This window comes from Mesoplodon densirostris, chromosome 2, assembly GCF_025265405.1.
Source record: "Mesoplodon densirostris isolate mMesDen1 chromosome 2, mMesDen1 primary haplotype, whole genome shotgun sequence".
Taxonomy (NCBI): domain Eukaryota; kingdom Metazoa; phylum Chordata; class Mammalia; order Artiodactyla; family Ziphiidae; genus Mesoplodon; species Mesoplodon densirostris.
The window spans coordinates 44,211,387-44,235,825 of NC_082662.1; the positions used below are offsets into that span (position 1 = coordinate 44,211,387).

General features: G+C 38.9%; 1 protein-coding gene across 2 annotated transcripts in view; it reads right to left on the reverse strand.

Moving 5' to 3' along the window:
• Positions 1 to 24,439, reverse strand: part of EPS15 (epidermal growth factor receptor pathway substrate 15) — a 177,464-nt gene that overhangs the window by 6,945 nt on the left and 146,080 nt on the right. The window contains exon 22 of one of the 2 annotated variants that reach the window (XM_060089779.1): positions 891 to 967. In XM_060089779.1, the coding sequence (XP_059945762.1) occupies positions 891 to 967 (77 nt within the window). Of the gene's footprint in view, positions 1 to 890; positions 968 to 15,436; positions 15,677 to 24,439 lie in introns of those variants that run through there. The other variant, XM_060089780.1, reaches the window with a different exon arrangement.

Genomic DNA, 24,439 nt, shown 5'->3' on the forward strand with positions numbered 1-24,439 from the left:
CTGAAAGTCAATTTTTTTTTAAGCAAACTGATCCCATGGCATAACTATTATTGTGGGTCTGAAGACCTGGCCTAATACATGGAGTAATGAAAGATTCACTTTTCTATCATGAATTGGATATTACAGTTTAGGCCAGTGTTTCTCTAAAGGAGCATGCTGACATTTTGGGCTGGATATAGCTCTGTGTTGTGGCGCTGGACAGGGTGTTGCAGGGTGTTGCACAACATCCCTGGTCTCTATCCACTAGATATGAACAGCCCTCCTCCTCAGCTGTGACAACCGAAAATGTCTCTAGACATTGCCAAATGTTTCCTGGGGGGTGGGGGTGGGGGGAATAACACCCCGTTGAGAACCAATGATAGAGACAGTGTGACATATACTCTAAGTTTACTCTTTTGGCCTGAATCAATCCTAGGGCTACATTGGAAAACAGGTAGTGGACATATAGTCCACTACCTAATAGTGCTGGGCTATTAATTATCTTAATACTAACCTTAACAGTCTCAGAACATAAAATCAAGCAACCAGTACAGAGAGGATGGAATGAATGCCCAGATTTTACAGCTATTGACCCAGACAGTCAACAGGGGGAAAATGTAGTTCAATTGGAAGAAACATGTTTAAAAAGACGGAAGACTCTTAAAGTTGTTGAGCAAACCTGCCAGTAGAAAATTATAATTATCTGTACCATCACCATTGTTTTTGTGCACAGAAATGTCTACTTTGATTACATCTTATATTTCATTTCTGTATGAAATCAATGTTTGCTGTGCCTTACTGAAATCAAGTTGCAATCTCTGTGAGGGTCAGGTTATAAAATCGAAAGGAACGATCACTCCTTTGGTGGAAACACAGTATATTTTACTTTCCTACTAATTATTGCAGATTACCTTTGACAATGTGCTGAAGTCAGCAAATCCATCTTCAAATGATTCATTTCCAAAAACAGAAGCAAAGGGGTCTGTGGCTAAAATGAATAAAGAAAATCAATGCAATAGGACAGAAAGACATCAAATTTCATGTCCTCTTTTGGTTAGTAACATTCAGACAAATGAAAAATATCTAATGCCAAATATTAGTCCCTGAATTTAAGTCCACAAAGACAGTTTAGCACACTGATGAATAAATTAAGAATCAAAACCAGGTGAACTAACTCTAGGTAAAGTGTTTAAGGCTTTGGAATACACATCAAATAATATAGCTCCTGTGTGCTTAAACTATTTCTAATAAAGACATCATGAAGTAAAAAAAACTACACAGCATTAATTCCACATTTCACACACACCCTTCAAGGTCCATTTCAAATACTACCATATCCACAAAGCCTAGAATAACCTAGGTGTCTCTACTTCACACAGCAAGAAGTGATTTCTTCCTTCTTTGTGGCACTGACAGCATTCTAGTTTGTATTATGGTTATCTGTGATTGATATATCACCCCTACTAGATTGTAAAGTCCTTAAAAACAAGGAGTAACACTTATCCAATAAAGAATGAATGGCCAAAAAAGATTCATTGGCCATATATAAAACTGAAGAAAATAAGTAGAGTTCCTCTGTCTGAAAAGCTCATAGTATAGTGACAGACATATACACAAACAATAATAAAATAATCTTAAATGAGCTATTAGAGAGGTATAAAAAACCTGTAGTAGAAGCCATTAACTGTCTGGGAGAATCGGGAAAAGCATCAAATAAGCCATTACATTTGACCTAGGTCTTTTAAATAAGGGATGGAGTCTGCTGAATAGATGGAGGTGGGGGAGAGAAATCTATTCCAGGCAGAAGGAACAGTAATTGCAAAAGCAGTATTTAATCCCTGCTCCACAGGCATGAGAAGTTATCTGTTCCATCATAGTGCACTTAACAAATAGACTAACATTTTCAGCTGGAACAAACTGACTTACTTTGAGATAGGTTTTGTCTGTTCAGGCATAAAGGCTACCAACAAGGTCAAAGAATATTTATAGGAATTGCTGCTTGATATAGGAAAGCAGAAAGAAACAAAGGAAGAAGAAAGTGAATCTCAAAAGAGAGGGTAAGACAGAGCAAAGAGGCACAGAAAAATGCTCCTTGTTCTTCCTTAACTCATCTTTACATCAAATCAGTTTTAGGACAAAGTGTGCTCACCCACTCATTTAAATGTGTAAAGCGTGCCCTTACCTCTAACAGTGAGTACACCATGGACATAAACAGAAGAGGGGCAAGGAAGATATACATTATCTTTGTCTTGTCACCAAGACAGTCATGAGGTGGGTAGAAGCACAGAGAAAATCAGTCCTTTAGGGACACACCAATAACTCCGAACGTGAAGAGGATGTTGAGAGTCCAGAGTTCAGGAAATCCTACAGCTTTAGCCATAAAAGATGGTTTTGTATTACTACGTATCTGCTGCGTCCCACAGCCTCAGGCCCTGCCTAGTCACGGGTGCTGTTTCAGGCTTTCCCTTCTTTCTCCTCCTCTTCCTGTAATTCCTGATGCAGTGGCAGCTGAGGCACAGCCTGAGCAGGATGCAGACGCTTTCCTGATGGGTATAAGGGTAATGATGGGAAAGGAGTTGGGCTCATTTCACTTGATGGACTGAAAAATCTGCTTCATGCTTTTGCTCTGCCATGGTACCACAGCTTTTACAAGCAGTCATAATACATGTGACAACACTGCTGAGTTAGGTCAGGTTTCACTGAAATATTATGAAGTGTACATTGTGAAAGACACCAATAAAAAAACATGACACTTGTATGTGAATACGCTACATGTAGGTTACTAGAGTATTTTTTTAACATCTTTATTGGAGTATAATTGCTTTACAATTGTGTGTTAGTTTCTGCTTTATAACAAAGTGAATCAGCTATACATATACATATATCCCCATATCTCCTCCCTCTTGTGTCTCCCTACCACCCTCCCTATCCCACACCTCTAGGTGGTCACCAAGCTGATCTCCCTGTGCTATGTGGCTGCTTCCCACTAGCTATCTATTTTACATCTGGTAGTGTATATATGTCAATGCCACTCTCTTGCTTCATCCCAGCTTACCCTTCCCCCTCCCCGTGTCCTCAAGTCCAGTCTCTATGTCTGCATCTGTATTCCTGTCCTGCCCTTAGGTTCTTCAGAACCTTTTTTTTTTTTTTTAGAATCCATATATATGTGTTAGCATATGGTATTTTTCTCTTTCTGACTTACTTCACTCTGTATGACAGACTCTAGGTCCATCCACCTCACTACAAATAACTCAATTTCGTTTCTTTTTATGGCTGAGTAATATTCCATTGTATATATGTGCCACACCTTCTTTATCCATTCATCTGTCGATGGACACTTAGGTTGCTTCCATGTCCTGGTTATTGTAAATAGAGCTGCAATGAATATTGTGGTACCTGACTCTTTTTGAATTATGGTTTTCTCAGGGTATATGCCCAGTAGTGGGACTCCTGGGTCGTATGGTAGTTCTATTTGTAGTTTTATAAGGAACCTCCATACTGTTCTCCATAGTGGCTGTATCAATTTACATTCCCACCAACAGTGCAAGGTGGTGTCCTTTTCTCCACACCCTCTCCAGCATTTATTGTTTGTAGACTTTTTGATGATGGCCATTCTGACTGGTGTGAGGTGATACCTCACTGCAATTTTGATTTGCATTTCTCTAACGATTACTGATGCTGAGCATCCTTCCGTGTGTTTGCTGGCAATCTGTATATCTTCTTTGGAGAAATGTCTATTTAGGTGTTCTGCCCATTTTTTTTTTTTTTTTTTTTTTTTTTTTTTAGCGGTACGCGGGCCTCTCACTGTTGTGGCCTCTCCCGTTGTGGAGCACAGGCTCCAGATGCACAGGCTCAGCGGCCATGGCTCATGGGCCCAGCCGCTCTGCGGCATGTGGGATCTTCCCGGACCAGGGCACGAACCCGTGTCCCCTGCATCGGCAGGCGGACTCTCAACCACTGAGCCACCAGGGAAGCCCCGTTCTGCCCATTTTTGGATTGGGTTGTTTGTTTTTTTGATATTGAGCTGCACGAGCTGCTTGTATATTTTGAAGATTAATCCTTTGTCTGTTGATTCATTTGCAAACATTTTCTCCCATTCTGAGGGTTATTTTTTCATCTTGTTTATGGTTTCCTTTGCTGTGCAAAAGCTTTTAAGCTTCATTAGGTCCCATTTGTTTATATTTTTAAATTTCCTTTTCTCTAGGAGGTGGGTTAAAAAGGATCTTGCTGTAATTTATGTCATAGAGTGTTCTGTTTTCCTCTAAGAGTTTTATAGTGTCTGGCCTTACATTTAGGTCTTCAATCCATTTTGAGTTTATTTTTGTATATGGTGTTAGGGAGTGTTCTAATTTCATTCTTTTACATGTAGCTGTCCAGTTTTCCCAGCGCCACTTATCAAAGAGGCGTCTTTTCTCCATTGTATATTCTTGCCTCCTTTGTCAAAAATAAGGTGACCATATGTGCATGGGTTTATCTCTATGCTTTCTATCCTGTTCCATTGATCTATATTTCTCTTTTTGTGCCAGTACCATACTGTCTAGGTTACTGTAGCTTTGTAGTATAGTCTGAAGTCTGGGAGCCTGATTCCTCCAGCTCCGTTTTTCTTTCTCCAGATTGCTTTGGCTATTCAGGGTCTTTTGTGTTTCCATACAAATTGTGAAATTTTTTGTTCTAGTTCTGTGAAAAATGCCATCGGTAGTTTGATAGGGATTGCACCGCATCTGTAGATTGCTTTGGACAGTAATTTTCACAATGTTGATTTTTCCAATCCAAGAACATGGTATTCTCTCTCCATCTGTTTGTATCATCTTTAATTTCTTTCATCAATGTCTTATAGTTTTCTGCATACAGGTCTTTTGACTCCTAAGGTAGGTTTATTACTAGGAATTCTTTTTGTTGCAATGGTAAATGGGAGTGTTTCTTTAATTTCACTTTCAAATTTTTCATCATTAGTGTATAGGAATGCAAGAGATTTCTGTGCATTAATTTTGTATTCTGCTACTTTACCACATTCAGTGATTAGCTCTAGTAGTTTTCTGGTAGCATCTTTAGGATTCTCTATGTATAGTATCATGTCATCTGCAAACAGTGACATCTTTACTTCTTCATTTCCGATTGGGATTCCTTTTATTTCTTTTTCTTCTCTGATTGCCGTGGCTAAAACTCCCAAAACTATGTTGAATAATAGCGGTGAGAGTGGACAATCTTGCCTTGTTCCTGATCTTAGAGGAAACGGTTTCAGTTTTTCACCATTGAGAATGATGTTGTCTGTGGGTTTGTCATATATGGCCTTTATGATGTTGAGGTAAGTTCCCTCTATGCCTACTTTCTGGAGGGTTTTTATCATAAATGGGTGTTGAATTTTGTCAAAAGCTTTTTCTGCATCTAGTGAGATGATAATATGGTTTTTCTCCTTCAATTTGTTAATATGGTTTATCACACTGATCGATTTGTGTACACTGAAGAATCCTCGCTTTCCTGTGATAAACCCCACTTGATCACGGTGTATGATCCTTTTAATGTGTTGTTGGATTCTGTTTGCTAGTATTTTGTTGAGGATTTTTGCATCTATGTTCATCAGTGATATTGGCCTGTAGTTTTCTTTCTTTGAGACATCTTTGTCTGGTTTTGGTATCATGGTGATGGTGGCCCTGTAGAATGCATTTAGAGTGTTCCTATCTGCTATATCTTGGAGGAGTTTGAGAAGGATAGGTGTTAGCTCTTCTCTAAATGTGTGAGTGAATTCGCCTGTGAAGGCATCTGGTCCTGGGCTTTTGTTTGTGGGAGGATTTTTAATCACAGTCTCAATTTCAGTGCTTGTGATTGGTCTGTTTATATTTTCTATTTCTTCCTGGTTCAGTCTTGGAAGGTTGTGCATTTCTAAGAATTTGTCCATTTCTTCCAGGTTGTCCATTTTATTGGCATAGAGTTGTTTGTAGTAATCTCTCATGATCCTTCGTATTTCTTCAATGTCAGTTTTTACTTCTCCTTTTCGTTTGTAATTCTATTGATTTGAGTCTTCTCCTTTTTCTTGATGAATCTGGCTAATGGTTTATCAATTTTATTTATCTTCTCAAAGAACCAACTTTTAGTTTTATTGATCTTTGCTATCGTTCCCTTCATTTCTTTTTCATTTATTTCTGCTCTGATCTTTATGATTTCTTTCCTTCTGCTAACTCTCGGATTTTTGTGTTCTTTCTCTAATTGCTTTAGGTGTAAGGTTAGGTTGTTTAATTGAGATGCTTCTTTTTTTCTTGAGGTACAACTGTACTGCTATAAACTTCCCTCTTAGAACTGCTTTTGCTACATCCCATAGATTTTGGGTCATCGTCTTTTCATTGTCATTTATTTTTAGGTATTTTTTGAGTTCCTCTTTGATTTCTTCAGTGATCTCTTGGTTATTTAGTAGCATATTGTTTAGCCTCCATGTGCTTGTATTTTTACAGATTTTTTCCTGTAATTGATAACTAGTCTCACAGCGTTGTTGTTGGAAAATATACTTGATACAATTTCAATTTTCTTAAATTTACTAGGCTTGATTTGTGACTGACGATATGGTCTATCCCGGAGAATGTTCCATGAGCACTTGAGAAGGAAGTGTATTCTGTTGTTTTTGGATGGAATGTCCTACAAATATTAAGTCCATCTTGTCTAATGTGTCATTTAAAGCTTGTGTTTCCTTATTTAATTTCATTTTGGATGATCTGTCCATTGGTGAAAGTGGGGTGTTAAAGTCCCCTACTATGAGTGTGTTACTGTCGATTTCCCCTTTTATGGCTGTTAGCATTTGCCTTATGTATTGTGGTGCTCCTATGTGGGGTGCATAAATATTTACAATTGTTATATCTTCTTCATGGATTGATCCCTTGATCATTATGTAGTGTCCTTTGTCTCTTGTACTAGTCTTTCTTTTAAAGTCTATTTTGTCTGATATGAGAATTGCTACTCCAGCTTTCTTCTGATTTCCATTTGCATGGAATATCTTTTCCCATTCCCTCACTTTCAGTCTGTATGTGTCCCTAGGTCTGAAGTGGGTCTCTTGTAGACAGCATATATATGGGTCTCGTTTTTGTATCCATTCAGCCAGTCTATGTCTTTTGGTTGGAGCATTTAATCCATTTACATTTAAGGTAGTTATCAATATATATGTTCCTATTACCATTGGGTTTGTTATTGTAGGTCTTTTCCTTCTCTTTTGTTTCCTGCCTAGAGAAGTTCCTTCAGCATTTGGTTTAGTGGTTCTGAATTCTCTTAGCTTTTGCTTGTCTGTAAAGGTTTTAATTTCTCAGTCGAATCTGAGTGAGATCCTTGCTGGGTATAGTAATCTGGTGGTAGGTTTTTCCCTTTCATCACTTTAAATATGTCCAGCCACTCCCTTCTGGCTTGCAGAGTTTCTGCTGAAAGATCAGCTGTTAACCTTATGGGGATTCCCTTGTATGTTATTTGTTGCTTTTCCCTTGCTGCTTTTAATATTTTTTCTTTTAATTTTTGATAGTTTGATTAATATGTGTCTTGGCGTGTTTCTCCTTGGATTTATCCTGTGTGGGACTCTGCATTTCCTGGACTTGACTGACTACTGCCTTTCCCATATTAGGGTAGTTTTCAACTATAATGCCTTCCAATATTTTTTCAGTCCCTTTGTTTTTCTCTTCTTCTTCTGGGACCCCTATAATTCAAATGTTGGTGCGTTTAATGTTGTCCCAGAGGTCTCTGAGACTGTCCTCAATTCTTTTCATTCTTTTTTCTTTATTCTGCTCTGCGGTAGTTACTTCCACTATTTTATCTTCCAGGTCATTTATCCGTTCTTCTGCCTCAGTTATTCTGCTATTGATTCCTTCAAGAGAATTTTTAATTTCATTTATTGTGTGGTTCATCATTGCTTGTTTGCTCTTTAGTTCTTCTAGGTCCTTGTTAAACGTTTCTTGTATTTTCTCCATTCTATTTCCACAATTTTGGATCATCTTTACTATCATTACTCTGAATTCTTTTTCAGGTAGACTGCCTATTTGCTCTTCATTTGTTTGGTCTGGTGGGTTTTTACCTTGCTCCTTCATCTGCTGTGTGTTTTCTGTCTTCTCATTTTGCTTAACTTACTGTGTTTGTGGTCTCCTTTTCACAGGCTGCAGGTTCGTAGTTCCCATTTTTTTTGGTGTCTGCCCTCAGTGGCTAAGGTTGGTTCAGTGGGTTGTGTAGGCTTCCTGGTGGAGGGGACTGGTGCCTGTGTTCTGTTGGATAAGGCTGGATCTTGTCCTTCTGGAGGGCAGGACCACGTCCAGTGTGTGTTTTTGGGTGTCTGTGACCTTACTGTGATTTTAGGCTAATGGGTGTGGTTGCGTTCCTGTCTTGCTAATTGTTTGGCATAGGGTGTCCAGCACTGTAGCTTGCTGGTCGTTGAGTGGAGCTGGGTCTTAGCATTGAGATGGAGATCTCTGGGAGAGCTTTTGTTGTTTGATAATACTTGGAGCTGGGAGGTCTCTGGTGGACCAATGTCCTGAACTTGGCTCTCCCACCTAGAAGCACAGGTCTGACACCCGGCCGGAGCACGAAGACCCTGTCAGCCCCACAGCTTCTGAGAAGTCTGTGGGCTTCTGCCAGTGTTCAGTAGGTGATCTGTAGGAGTTGTTCCACCTGTAGATGTATTTCTGATGTATTTGTGGGGAGGAGGGTGATCTCCATGTCTTACTCCTTCGCCATCTTGAAGGTCTCCTTAGAGTTTTTCTATACGTCCTTCTTCATAAGAAATGACCTATTCATCATTGGTCCAAACACTGGGGAATGTATTCTAGATGAATGACAAAGCACTTTTGCCTAAATTGGGAAAATAAGACTTTGGAAAGTACTTTCTCAGATATTGATCATGGTTGATATGAAGCAGAGACCTGTCTAGAAACTGGAAGGACTCACTGAGGATGTACTTGTTCACATTATGTGTGAGACGCCTGCTGAGGAGTTCCAGAAATACTGGGAGAGGAACTCAGTAGGTGGCTTTCTTTTTCTTGAGGCACACAGGAGCCATGGGTCAGCAGAATCAGACTTTGAATGCAAAGGTATTCTGATTAGCACCCTCTTCTCCCCAAGAATAAAGGTAATGATCACTTTGGAGAAATACATAAAAGCATAATTTAAAAGTATCATCTATAATCTGATTAGCAGAAATAATCCTGAGGAGAGGGGTTGAGGAATGGGCAACGTGGATGAAAGGGTCAAGAGGTACAAACTGCCAGTCATAAAATAAATAAGTCATGGGTATGTAATTTACAACATGGGGTCTAAAGTTAGTAATATTGTATTGCAAAGTTGAAAGTTGCTAAGAAAGTAAATCTTAAAAGTTCTCATCACAAGGAAAAAAATTTGTAACTCTGCATGGTGATAGATGGTAAATAGACTTATTGAAGTGATCATTTTGCAATGCACACAAATGTTGAATCATTATGTTGTACACCTGAAATTAACATAATGCTTGTCAATGACACTTCAATTTAAAAGAAAGGAAAGAAAGAAAGAGAGAGAAGGAAAGATAGAACCCGTACCAATATTTTATCATACTTCTTTACCAGCTTTTTTCCCAGGTATTTTTTTCCTTACATATTTGAGATCATACTATGCTGACATGATTTTTTGTGAGGTGTGAATGATAAAGTTACATTTTAGGCATATCACTTTTTACCCCTTTACCCTCATTTAATTCATAGCGATCATCATACCTGACATGTTATATATTTGTTTACATAAGCTCTAAAAAAGATAGGAACTTTGTTTTGTTCACTACTGTATCCTCAAGGTCAAGAACACTCATATTTGTTGAAAATATTAAAGGATAAAAAGGACAGAAACAATCTAGTTACTAAGGATATTCCAAACAGATACCATAACATTTCTTAATACAACCAGCTGACCAACAAGGAATAAGGGAAACCTTAAGGCTCACAAATAATCCCAAAGAACAGCTGTCTACCAGAGAATCCTGGGAGGAAGAAGAAAGCTTTATTTTCTCCATGACCCATTCACAATCCATAAAATAATTAAGCTCAAGATCACAAAAAACCTTCAAGAGATACTTGTGAATCAGTCATTAGTAAAGGATCTACTTTCTCAAGCTGGTCTTCAATTAGTTCACTCACTCACTGACCCACTAATCCATTCACATTTAGTAAGCATCTTTTATGTTCAAGCCTAGGTACTAGGGATTTATGGGGAAACAAGACACAACATCTACCTTCAAGGAACTCATGATTTAACTGAGTGATATACATGTACACAACTGCTACCACAGTAAGTGTTAAAGTTCAAAGAGAGTAAAGGAGAAATAACACCTAGATTTATGTGGAAGGGGCAAAAAAGACTTTACAAAAAAGCTTTCACACTCTTACTTGTGGACAGAAAGGAGGGGGAAGGAGACAGAGATATACACTCACTACACCCAAATATACACCTGCTCATGCACACACATTTTTCCATTCAAAAATTAAGTGGCCTTGAAGAAACATTCATGACCTGTGGTTTGTGGAAATGGAGAAAATTAGATAAGAAACATGAAAGAAAGCAGAGGCTAAGAATTGTAAAATATATGAACATCTGCATGCTTAGCCTGAGTCATTGCCTGTAAAAATGAAGACCTACTTGGCATTTTACTAATGCTGGTGTCAAAGATGCTCTGGTGACACCATGAGTTCCCTTCTATATCCTCAGAATGTTATAAAGGTTTTATTAAGAATTGGAGGGACTTCCCTGGTGGTCCAGAGGTTTAGACTCCTCGCTTCCACTGCAGGGGGTGTGGGTTCGATCCCTGGTCAGGGAACTAAGTGCAGCATGCCACACAGTGCAGCCAAAAACTTTTTAAAAACTAAAAAAAAGAATTCTTCAAATTCTTGATAGTCACCATCAATGCAATTTTCATTTGTACAGGTAGCTGGTAGCAAATAACAGAAGATTATTTTAAAAAAATGAATTGGAAAGATTCTGCATTTTCTCAGTTAGGAGTTAGTAAAATATTCCATGCAAAAATTTTTCTGGTACCACAACTAATCTCATTTATAATGAAGCGTAAAAAGAACATTTACAAGTCAAAATAAAATATATGTAGAAACTGAGTGACCTGAATTTGCTTTCTTTAGTTTTCTTTATTAGTCTGCAAGGTGTCTACCACCAGGAGGAAATGCTAAAATAATTGAGACAAAATATTAAAAACATTTAATGTCCTGGGGGCTTCCCTGGTGGCACAGTGGTTGAGAATCCACCTGCCAACGCAGGGGACACAGGTTCGTGCCCTGGTCTGGGAAGATCCCACATGCCGCGGAGCGGCTGGGCCCATGAGAAATGGCCACTGAGCCTGTGCATCCGGAGCCTGTGCTCCACAACAGGAGAGGCCACAACAGTGAGAGGCCCGTGTACCGCAAAAAAAACACAAAAAAACAAAAAAACAAAAAAAAACTTTAACGTCCTTCTATTACTATCATAACTAAAATATTTTAGAGGTAGGTGTAGAGTGATTAATTTTTAATAACAAAAATTTACCCTTATGTTTCTAATTTATTTTGAAAGCTTACAATTCTCCTGTTCTGTGGGATTAATCTTTTTGCTGATTAAATTTCCCAGTGAAAAAGGACAGGGGTATAGAGGTGTGAGTAAGGAAGGTAAATGTCCTGTGCTTGTGACCTTGGGTATGTAATGCCACCTCTCTGAGTCTCCATGGTTTTCAGATGTTGAGAGCTTATGAACAAGTAAACTAAATAAATATTTTAAGAGCCTATATATAAGTTTGGGGAAAACACATATTTACCAACTTAACCATGAAAACTAAAAAAAAAAAAGGTCCAACTTTCATTTGTCAACAAAAAGAACTTTAAAAACTAAAGAGAAGAGAAAACAATTGTAGACTAAAAGAATCCTTTCCAGGAAAAGAGCTGGCAACACAAACACACAAACACACACACACACACACACACACACTCACTCTCTCCCTCTCCCTTGTCTCTGTTTCATTTGGAACTAATGAAGAGTATATTACAAGTAACTAGTCTGCGTTTGGAAACTATTAAACTAAAAAGCAGTAGCAGCAATAACAACAACTACCATTTACTACGACAGGAATCACAATAAATACTTTAACATACATTATCTCATTTAATCTACCCAGCAAAGCCTGAGGTGTAATTATTAACCTCACTTTATAGTTTAGCAAACTGAGACTTAGAAAACCTAAGGAACTAGCAATGTTAACTGAGTAAGTTCAGGCAGCTGGACTCAAGCACCCATGTCCTATTGATGACAACTCCTCTCTAGACTGTTTATGTTCCCATTGAATTCAAAATCTTATGACAATATAGCAGATTTGAGACAAATCATTTATTCATTTTTTCAGCAATCTGTAAGCCTTTGCTAGTGTAGAAAGTTCTGGGATGGGAGATTAGGGATGCGACCTGGGATGACTCGCAGGTCTCTGCTTGGGCAACTGAGTAGACGGTAGCGCTATTAGCAGAGATGGGATATCCAGATGTTTAGTATTGTTTTACATTTCATAAGGTGGACAACTTTACTTTCAGACATATATCTGTGACACATTAAGTAAAATACCATCAAATATATATGTATATATAGATATATATATACACACATATAATGTAAATAATATAAATATAACAGACAATATATTTAAAAATATATAATAATATATTATATATAAATGTTTACAATATAAATAGCATATAAATATAAATAATAAAAAATTATATATATATCCACACACATATATTTGGAGCACAGGGCTAGTGATTAGATTTGTGGTTAGTAATATGATCAAATGTTAACAAAGACAATTCTGGCAGTCATGCAAGATCAGCAGGTAAAGAGACTGGAGGCGACTTGATATCATAGTCCAGGTAAAACATGATGAGGACCCAAACAAAGCTGAGTATAATGAGGAACAGACAATCAGGGTCCAAATGAGGGTAAAAGAACAAGACTTGGCAATTTATCGGAGATGAGGAATGATAGAGAAAAAGTCTAGGATGATTGGCTGAGGGCCAATAATAGTGTCATTAGTACATAAAGTAGAATGTAGAAGGAGGTAAAGCTTGGCTCTTTGTTATTGTTTATACTATACTTTGAAGGAGAAACTAATTGGAAAAGATGACTATTAACTTTAAGCATTGTTGAGCTTGATACCTAAGGAGAAATATCCAGCAGGCAACTTCAAAGTACTGGAAGTTCAGGAGAGAGTTCAGGCATAGAAGACAAAATCTAGGAGTCATCAGGAAACAGGATGTAGTTGAAGGCACAGAACCGGACACCACCACCACAGGAAGTGTGTATTAAGAGAAGAGCAGAAGCACCAGCCTAAATACGGGACTAAAAAGATAGCCTTGCTCTTCAGTTTTTTCTCCAGAACATTGAGATTATTTCTCTTGCTCTTGTTCTGAATAAAAGGAGACATCTGTCCCAGATATCTCCTGGGAGCAAACTGGCCTGAGGGAACAGAGGCCAGTGCAATATAGGGCAACAGGAAAATGTTTTAGAACATATTAGATCAGCAGTTCTCAAAGTGTGGTCCACACACTCCAAAAGTCCCCCAAGACCCCTTAAGGGAGGTCTGTAAGATCAAAACTACTTTCAGAATATGAAGATGTTATTTATCTTTCTCACTGTATTATGTGCAACAGTGTTGCAAAACCAGTGGTGGGTTAAAAAAAAAAGTGGTGGGTGCTTTAGTGGGAATCAAGGCAGCAGCACCAAACTGTACTGGTTGGTAGCAACTGTACTGTTCACCCTCACAAACTCACAGGGGGAAAAAAAGGCCAGTTGCACTTATGAACGTCTGTCCTTGATGAATCAATAAAAACTATTAATTTAAAATAAATTGTGACCATTAGGTTATTTTAAAAACTATGGAAGACAAAATTAGAAATACACACAAAGCACTTCTGCTGAGTACCAAAGTATAATCAGTTATCAGGAGGAAAAGCACTTACATGATGGTCTGAGAAACAAGGTGAACCAGCTGCTTTTTTCATGGAACACCATTTTTACTTGCAAGAAGTGACAGATAACAATGGTTATTCACATTTAGGTATTGGGCAACACTTCTTCCTAAATAAAGTGAATCTATCACTTTAAGGAAAACAACTGAAAGCATTTGTTGCGGATGATGAAAATTCAAGCTTTCAAGTAAAAACTGGAACCTTGGAAAGTTTTATCTGCCTTGTAAGCTTAACATTATACCAATACTTAAAAGACGCTCATGAGATGGATGGTGATATCAATAAAGATGATTTAAAAAACTATTTATAATGAAATGTGTCAACATTTGGAAGACATGCATAACTCAGTGAACCAATTCCAAATGATCAATGCATGTTACAAAATCATATATGGATAAAAAGTTCATTCAATGTGGAAGAAAGACTAATGGAGTTTAACAGTATGAAAAGTTCACTGGTAACAGTTTCATATTCCATATTGTAACTAACTTTGAACTTAACATTTGTTGAATTTTGGTAAAGTATCAAAGAAGAATATCCACAATTATCTGAAAAGGTTATTAAAATACTCGTCCCTTTTCCAGCTACATATCTGTGTGAGTAGATCTTCTTCATTTCACATGCTTCAAGCAAAACACATAGTGCAGCACACTGAATGCATAAGTAGATATGCGGATTCAGCTGTCTTCTGTCAAGCCAGGCATTCAAAGAGCTTTGCAAAAATGTATAAACAATGCTACTCTTCTCACAGTTTTGGTTTGGAGTTATTTTTCTTGAAAAATATGTTATTTATGTTAATATGTAATGGGTTTATTGTTTTTGTTTTTAAATGAATTAAAATATTTTAATTTCTCAGTTTTAACTTCTAATATAGTAAAGACTGATAAATAAGACCCATATAAGCAAAAGCTCTTTCAGGGTCTTCATTTATTTTTAAAAGGGGTCCTGAGAACAAAAAGCTTGATAATCTCCAAAGTCACTGCCTGTGTTTGCTTCAAAAAACCTATTTTTTTCCTAATTATTTTTTGTTGTTGTTGGAATAAGAGCCCAATAAGGTTGAAGTCTGAATTTGTCTCCCTCAATCCCAAAGAGTCCTTTAATAGACATTTTATAAGTTTCCTACTAAAATTCTTTCATCTATTTACCTAACATTTTTCGTTTGTTTCCCCCATACTCTCAGTACCCTTCATCAAATTCTGGGTTCCAAAGATACCTTAATTTTTTCATTTACATAGTAAATAAGTAAAGAGACAGGAATAATATAGTGGAAAAATCAATCGACACGGATTCAGAAGTAAATTGATATGTGGTCCTGGGGCTCAGCTTCCCTTCTGTATATCAAGAAATCAGACTAGATAATAGTTCTCAAACCTTAAATGGAATTCCAACATATAAAACAAGTAAGATGGATTTTGAGAGGTAACTCTAAATTCATTTTTAAAATTTATTTATTTTATTTACTTATTTTTGGCTGCATTGGGTCTTCGTTGCTGCACGTGGGTTTTGCCTAGTTCCAGCGAGCAGGGGCTGCTCTTCCTTGTGGTGCGCGGGCTTCTCAATGCGGTGTCTTCTCTTGTTGTGGAGCACGGGCTCTAGGCACTTGTGCTTCAGTAGTTGTGGCTCGTGGGCTCTAGAGTGCAGGCTCAGTAGTTGTGGCGCACGGGCTTAGATGCTCTGCAGCATGTGGGATCTTCCCGGACCAGGGCTTGAACCTGTGTCCCCTGCATTGGCAGGTGGATTCGTAACAACTGCGCCACCAGGGAAGCCCTCTAAATTCATTTTTAAGTTCAAATTTATAACATTTATTTATCACAGCAACAATGAAACAATTTTGATTAACACAAATGTTTAAAGTCAGGGATCAAACTTATTTCTGTACTTGGTTTTGGTTGCTCTATTTGAAAAACATAATTCATCCAAGAAAGTAGCTATAATATACAGTTTTGAACAACAGTCTCGTAATCTCAGGGTGGTTTAAATAAATGTTTATTCAGAGGTTTGCACAAAACCCACTTAACTTGATAGTTCTTTAAAGCACCAGTGCATTCCAATATGTTAAAATCTGATTTGTAACAGATATGAATGCATATACCTAATTAACTTGCAGTTTTTAAAAATTCAAAGACACTTAAAAAATAATGAAACTAGATTCTACCAATTCCCTGAAGACCTCTCTGGAAGCTGGTTTCGTGGAAAATAATGTGAAAACTCTGGTCCATAGCATGTCTAAGGTTCCTTCTGCTCTAACAAAGGCAGTAATGTAAGTGTGAGAGAGAAAAAAATCTGTGGCATCACCCTATGCCAATTTTTGTATTGTCAGAACTGGATGAGAAGATATAAGGCAGAGTCATGGTAACAAAGTGATTAACAGCATGAGCTCTGAAATAAGACATGGATTAGAAACTGAGCATTGCTACAGTTATTGTGATCGTGGGCAAACTGCTTGGTCAGAGTCTCATTTTCCTCATTATTAAAGTGAGAAAGAATAGCACCTGTCTCATATAACCATTTTAAAGATTAAATGAGAAAAACGAAGTTTGGATGACCTTGTATAATAGCTTTGAAAAAAAAAAAGAAAGAGAAAGAACGTTCAGACCTCTCATATTTCTGAGTCTGTGGAAAGTCTGTATAACTCAGCCCCAGACACCACTAACACGAAGCCCATTCAATTCTAAAGAGTTTTAGTTCTAAGATCCTCATTCAAATCACAATGTCAGCAGATCACCAGTGAGGAAGATACAGGCTCTCATTTTGTATGTAAAGATGGTCAACATAGGAAAATCAACTAATGTAATACACCACATTAACAGAATGAAGGGGAAAAAAACCCACGTGATCATCTCAATTGATGCAGAAAAAGCATTTGACAAAATTCAAAATCCTTTCACGATAAAACATTGAGCAAACTAGGAAAAGAAGAAAACTACTTCAACATAATAAAGACCATATACGAAAAGCCAACACTGAACATCATACCAATGGTGAGAGACTGAAAGCTTTTTCTCTAAAATTTTTAACAAGACAAGGATGCTCACCTTCACCACTTCTTTTCAACATAGAAATCCTAGCCAGAGCAATTAGGCAAGGGGGAAAAAAAGGGCATCCAAACTGGAAAGGAAGAAGTAAAATTATCTCTGTTTGCAGATGACATGATCTTACATGCAGAAAACCCTAAAGATTCTACAAACAAACAAACAAAAAACCTGTTTAGAATAAATGACTTGAGCAAGGTAGCAGGATACAAAATCAATGCACAAAAAATCAATAGCATTTCCATACACTGATAATCTGAACAATCTGTAAAGGAAAATAAGAAAACAATGTCATTTACAATAGCATCAAAAAGAATAAAATACTTAGGAATTAGCCAAGGAGGAACTTGTATACTGACAACTATAAAACATTCTGAAAGAATGTAGATACAGATAAATGGAAAAATGGCCCACATTCATGGATTGGAAGACTTCATATTGTTAAGACATTAATACCATCCAAAGCAATCCACAGAATTCAATGTAATCACTGTGAAAATCCCTATGACTTCTGTTTGCAGAAACAGAAAATTCATCCTCAAATTCATATAGAATCTCAGGGGACCCTGAATAGCAAAAACATTCTTGAATAAGAATAACAAAGTTACAGGTCTCAAACTTTCTGATTTCAAAACTTATTACAAAGCTATCATAATCAAAACAGTACTAGCCTTAAGACATTTAGGTCAATGGAACAGAGCAGAGAGCCCAGAAATAAACCCCTGTATGTATAGTCAAATGATTTTCTACAAATATGTCAAGACCACTCAGTGGGGAAAGGACAAGTGGTGTTGGGAACACTAGATATCCACATGAAAAAGAATGAAGTAAAACTAACTCAAAATGGATCAGAGACCTAAATGTAAGACCTAAAACTAAAAACTCTTAGAAGAAAGCTTAAGTGAAAGTTTCACAGCATTGGATTTAGCAATACGTTCTTGGATAGGACACTAAAAGCATAGGCAACAAAAGAAAAAGTAGATAAACTGGACTACATCAAAATTAAAAAGTTTTGTGCATCAACAGACAGTATCAACAGAATGAAAAGTCAACCTATGATATGGGAGAAAATATTTGCAAATCATATGTCTCCTAAGGACTTAATACCCAGAGTATATAAAGAACTCCTACAATGCAACAACAAAAAAGCAAACAACTGATTTTTAAAAATGTGCCAAGTACCTGAACAGACATTTCTTCAAAGATATACAAATGGCCAATATGCACACAAAAAGATTAAAATCACTGATCATTAGGGAAATGCAAATCAAATTAATGAGCTGCTGCTTCACACCCATTAAAACAGCTATTATCAAAAAACCAGAAAGTAGTTAGTGTTGGCAAGGATGTAAAGAACTTGGAACCCTTGTGCACTACTGATGGGAATGTAAAATAGTAAGGCATGGAAAACAGTACAGTGGCTTCTCAAAAAATTAAAAATAGAATTACCATATGATCTAGCAATTCTTGGTATATACCCAAAAGAACTAAAACCAGGGACTTGAATAGGTATTTATACACTCATATGAATAGGAGCATTATTCACAATAGTCAAAATGTGGAAGCAACCCAAGTGTCTATTGATGGATGAATAGACAAACAAAACATGGTATATTCATACAATAGAATATTATTCAGTCTTAAAAACAAAGGAAATTCTGGTACATGCTACAACATGGATGAACCTTGAGGAAATTATGCCAAGTGAAATAAGCCCAATACACAAAAAGACAAATACTATATGATTCCACTTATATGAGGTACCTAGAGTAGTCAAATTCATAAACACAGTAAGCAAATGGTGGGGAGTTCTTGTTTAACTGGTAGAGTTTCAGTTTTAGAAGATGAAAAAAGTTCTGGCGATAGATGAATGTAATGGTTGCACAACAATGTGAAGGTACTTAATACCACTAACTGTATACTTAAAAATGGTTAAAATGGTAAATTTTATGTCATGTATATTTTACCACATTAAAAAACCCACTTATCAGAAAAAATAAACAAGGTGTCCCCTCCCCCTACAAAGTTTCTCATCCACTGAGCTCCTTTTATGCGCTCTGTGAGGACAGTAATTGATTCACCCATTCATTAAGTAATACTATGTACCCAGGTATGGTTTAAAGTTCTTGGGCTACATCAGTGAATAAAAAGAGTTAAGTTCCTCTGGACCTCAAAATCTAGTGGGAGGAGGAGGAGGAGACAGATAAGAGAAAAACAAAGTAATTTATATAGTACGCTGGAAAGTAATAAGCCAAAATAAAATAAGAAAGAGTAGGGAACAATACGGTGGGAGTGCTGGGCTAGATGAGAAGGTGACATTTTGGCAAAGATTTGTTAGAGGTTATGGAGATCATCATGTGATTATATGAAGAAAAATCATCCTAGGAATGGGGAACAGCTAAGAGCAAATGGCCTAAGGTTCACGAGCCTGTTTTTTGAGCAACAGTAAGAAGGTCAGTGTGGCTGGAGCAGAGCGAGTAAAGGGAATAATGATGAGATATTATTAGAAAGGATTAGGCCATTGTAAGGTTTTTATTGTACATTATTTAAAGGTAGAACCTGACAGGAAGTCAAGAAGACTTCCTGATACATTAGAGACAGAGTAAGAGGAAAAAAAAGAACCAAGGATGATTCTAAGGTTTTAGGTCTTAGCAGTGTTAAAGATGAAATTACCATTAATTAAGACAGGGAAAGGTTCAAGAGAAGCAGGTTTGGGGAGGAAGATTAGGTGTCTGGTGTTAGACATGTTGTGTTAGATATATCTGTGAGCTATTTGAGTGGAGATACGGATAGGTAGTTGGATATATGAGTCTAGAGTTCAGGGGAAAAATGTGGCTAGAGTTAAAAATCAGCATATAGAGAGTATCTAAAACCATGAAACCAGATGAGATCCCCAAGGAGTAGAGACAGAGAAGAAAAGAAGTCCACAGCCTGACACCTGGAGCAACACAACATAAAGAATTTGGGGAAAAGAGGAAGAATCAGCAAAGGAGACAGAAGGAATGACCAAAGAGGCTGGTGGAAAACCAGAGACAACATCTGAATGTGAGTCAATCTGTTACTACTTCTTTAACCTTGTGAACTGGCTTCATCTCTCCATTTCTTGATTTTCCTTATCTGTACAATAAACATAATACCAGTTTTCTCAGGTAGTTGCTGTGAGAATTAAACGAGACCAAGTACAGGAAAATGGTTAGCACATGGAGTGCCGGAACTAAGAAAGTGCTCAATAAATGGTATCTATTACTATGGTGATAAACAACAACAAACCTTAGCCCCCTTCCAGGCTATTATAGTCCTTTACTCTACCACTTTACAGGAAACGAGCTAGGAACTGGAACTGAAAGATGAAACCAACAAAGGCAATAGAAACCTACAGTGAGATGGCAATCTACCATTTCAGCCTTAACTTATTCCTCTATCTATAAATAAGCTTTATCAAAATGTCTGTTTTTCTTTGAACATGCCCTATATGTCCTACACCTCCATTCCTTGCTCATGTTACTCGCTTCGCTTTCTTTACTACTCTCCATATCTACTTATGTAGCCCATTCTTTCAAGGTAAACCACAAAGGCCACCTTCTGCTCTGAAAACATTCATGATTTGCCCTAAATGGAGGCAATCTCCCTTTCCTTTAAATTTTTGCAGCTTTAATGAATTCTCATGACACTTACCATTCCTTCCTGTGGGCAATCAAGAGTTAATTAGGACTCCGGAGGAAGATGGCGGAAGAGTAAGACGCGGAGATCACCTTCCTCCCCACAGATACATCAGAAATTCATCTACACGTGGAACAACTCCTACAGAACACCTACTGAACGCTGACAGAAGACCTCAGACCCCCCAAAAGGCAAGAAACTCCCCACATACCTGGGTAGGGCAAAAGAAAAAAAGAATAAACAGAGACAAAAGGATAGGGACGGGACCTGCACCAGTGGGAGGGAGCCGTGAAGGAGGAATGGTTTCCACACACTACAAGCCCCTTCGCGGGCGGAGTCTGCAGGTGGCGGAGGGGGAAAGCTTCGGAGTAGCGGAGGAGAGCACAGCAACAGGGATGTGGAGGGCAAAGCGGAGAGATTCCGGCATAGAGGATCGGTGCCCTCAGGCACACACCAGCCCGAGAGGCTTGTCTGCTTGGCCGCCGGGGCGGGCGGGGCTGGGAGCTGAGGCTCGGGTATCGGCTTTCAGTCGGAGCGCAGGGAGAGGCCTGGGGCTGGCGGCAGGAAGAGAGCCTGAAGGGGTTAGTGCACCACGGCTAGCCCGGAGGGAGTCCGGAGAAAGGGTCTGGAGCTGCCGAAGAGGCAAGAGACTTTTTTCCCTTTTGTTTCCTGGTGCGCAAGGAGAGGGCATTAAGAGGGCTGCTTGGGGAAGCGCCGGAGACAGGCGCGAGCCGCGGCTAAAGGCGCGGACCTCGGAGACGGGCGTGGGACGCTGGGGCTGCTGCTGCCTCCGCCGCCGCCGCGGGGCCTGTGTGCGAGCGCGGGTCACTGTCCGCCCCGCCTTCCGGGGGGCCTGTGCATCCCGCCACTGCCGGGGTCCCGGGACCCGGGGACGGCTTTCCCGGGAAAGCGCACGGAGCGCCTCGGGATGCTGCAACGTCACGCCGGCCTCTGCCGCCGCAGACCCGCCCCACACTGCGCGCCCCTCCCTCCCCTCTGCCTGAGTGAGCCAGAGCCCCCGAATCAGCGGCTCCTTTAAACCCGTCCTGTCTGAGCGAAGAACTGACGCCCTCCGGCGACCTACGCGCAGAGGCGGGGCCAGGTCCAAGGCTGAGACCCGAGAGCTGTGAGAGCAGAGACAGGGAAATCTCTCTGTGCAGCCTCGGAGGCAGCGGATTAAAGCTCCACGGCCCATTTGATGTGCCCTGCGTCTGTGGAGTGCATAAATGGACAGCGAATCATCCCAAATTGAGGAAGTGGACTTTGAGGACAAGATTTAAGACTTTCCCACCTTTTCCTCTTTTTACAACGAATTATCCCAAATTAAGGAGGTGGACTTCTTAGAGAGCAAGATTTCAGACTTCTCGCCCTTTTCCTCTTTTTACAACAAATTATCCCAAATTGAGGAGGTGGACTTGGAGAGCAAGATTTTTGATTTTTCCCCCTGCTCTCTTTTTGTAAATGTGTATGTGTAATCTTCTGTGTAAGATTCTCTCTGTATAGCTTTGCTTTCACCATATGTCCCAGGGTTCTATCGGTCCGTTTTTTTTTTCAATAATTACTTTTTAATTTTAATAACGCTACTATATTTCATACTTTATTCTATTTTACTTTACCTGCTCTTTCTTTTTTTCCTACCTTCCCTTCCTCCCTCCTTCCCTTCGCTCCTCCTTTCCTTCTTTATTTTTCTTTCCTCCCTCCCTCCCTCCCACCCTTCTTCTTTCCACTTTCTTTTTCTTTCCTTCCTCCCTCCTGTCTTTCTTTCTTTCTTTCCTTCCTCCCTCCCTCCCTTCTTCCATTCACTCTTCCTTTTGCTTTCATTCCTCCCTCCCTCCCTCCTTTCTTTCTTTCCATCCTTCCTCCCTCTCTCCCTCCTTTCTTTCTTCCTTCCTTCCTTCCTTTCTTCCCTTCTTCCTTTCTTCTACTAATTCTTTCTTTCTACTTTTTCTCCCTGTTATTCTGAGCCGGGTGGATGAAAGGCTCTTGGTGCTGCAGCCAGGAGTCAGTGCTGTGCCTCTGAAGTGGGAGAGCCAACTTCAGGACACGGGTCCACAAGAGACCTCCCAGCTCCACATAATATCAAGCAGCGAAAATCTCCCAGAGGTCTCCATCTCAACACCAGTACCCAGCTTCAGTCAACGACCAGCAAGCTACAGTACTGGTCACCCTATGCCAAGCAACTAGCAAGGCAGGAACACAACCCCACCCATTAGCAGAGAGGCTACCTAAAAACATAATAAGGCCACAGGCACCCCAAAACACACCACCAGACGTGGACCTGTCCACCAGAAAGACAAGATCGAGCCTCAACCACCAGAACACAGGCATTAGTCCCCCCCACCAGGAAGCCTACACAACCTACTGAAACAACCTTAGCCACTGGGGTCAGACACCAAAAACAACGGGAACTACGAATCTGAAGCCTGCAAAAAGGAGACCCCAAACACAGTAACATAAGCAAAATGAGAAGGCAGAAAAACACACAGCTGGTGAAGGAGCAAGATAAAAACCTACCAGACCTAACAAATGAAGAGGTAATAGGCAGTCTACCTGAAAAAGAATTCAGAATAATGATAGTAAAGCTGATCCAAGATTCTATTTCCAAGATCCAAAATCTTGGAAATAGAATAGACAAAATGCAAGAAACAGTTAACAAGGACCTAGAAGAACTAAAGATGAATCAAGCATCGATTAAAAACACAATAAATGAAATGAAAAATACTCTAGATGGGATCAATAGCAGAATAACTGAGGCAGGAGAATGGATAAGTGAGGTGGAAGATAAAATAGTGGAAATAGCTGCTGCAGAGCAAAATAAAGAAAAAAGAATGAAAAGAACAGAGGACAGTCTCAGAGACCTCTGGGACAACATTAAACGCACCAACATTCGAATTATACGGGTTCCAGAAGAAGAAGAGAAAAAGAAAGGGACTGAGAAAATATTTGAAGAGATTATAGTTGAAAACTTCCCTAATATGGGAAAGGAAATAGTTAATCAAGACCAGGAGGCAGAGAGAGTCCCATACAGAATAAATCCAAGGAGAAATATGCCAAGACACATATTAATCAAACTATCAAAAATTAAACACAAAGAAATCATATTAAAAGCAGCAAGGGAAAAACAACAAATAACACACAAGGGAATCCCCATCAGGTTAACAGCTGATCTCTCAGCAGAAACTCTACAAGCCAGAAGGGAGTGGCAGGACATAATTAAAGTGATGAAGGAGAGAAACCTGCAACCAAGATTACTCTACCCAGCAAGGATCTCACTCAGATTTGATGGAGAAATTAAAACCTTTACAGACAAGCAAAAGCTGAGAGAGTTCAGCACCACCAAACCAGCTTTACAACAAATGCTAAAGGAACTTCTCTAGGCAAGAAACACAGCAGAAGGAATATACCTACAATAACGAACCCAAAGCAATTAAGGAAATGGGAATAGGAACATACATATCAATAATTACCTTATATGTAAATGGACTAAATGCTCCCACCAAAAGACACAGAGTGGCTGAATGGATACAAAAACAAGACCCATATATATGCTGTCTACAAGAGACCCACTTCAGACCTAGAGACACATACAGATTGAAAGTAAGGGGATGGAAAAAGATATTCCATGCAAATGGAAATCAAAAGAAAGCTGGAGTAGCAATTCTTATATCAGACAAAATAGACTTTAAAATAAAAGACTATTAGAAGAGACAAAGAAGGACACTACATAACGATAAAGGGATCGATCCAAGAAGAAGACATAACAATTGTAAATATTTATGCACCCAACATAGG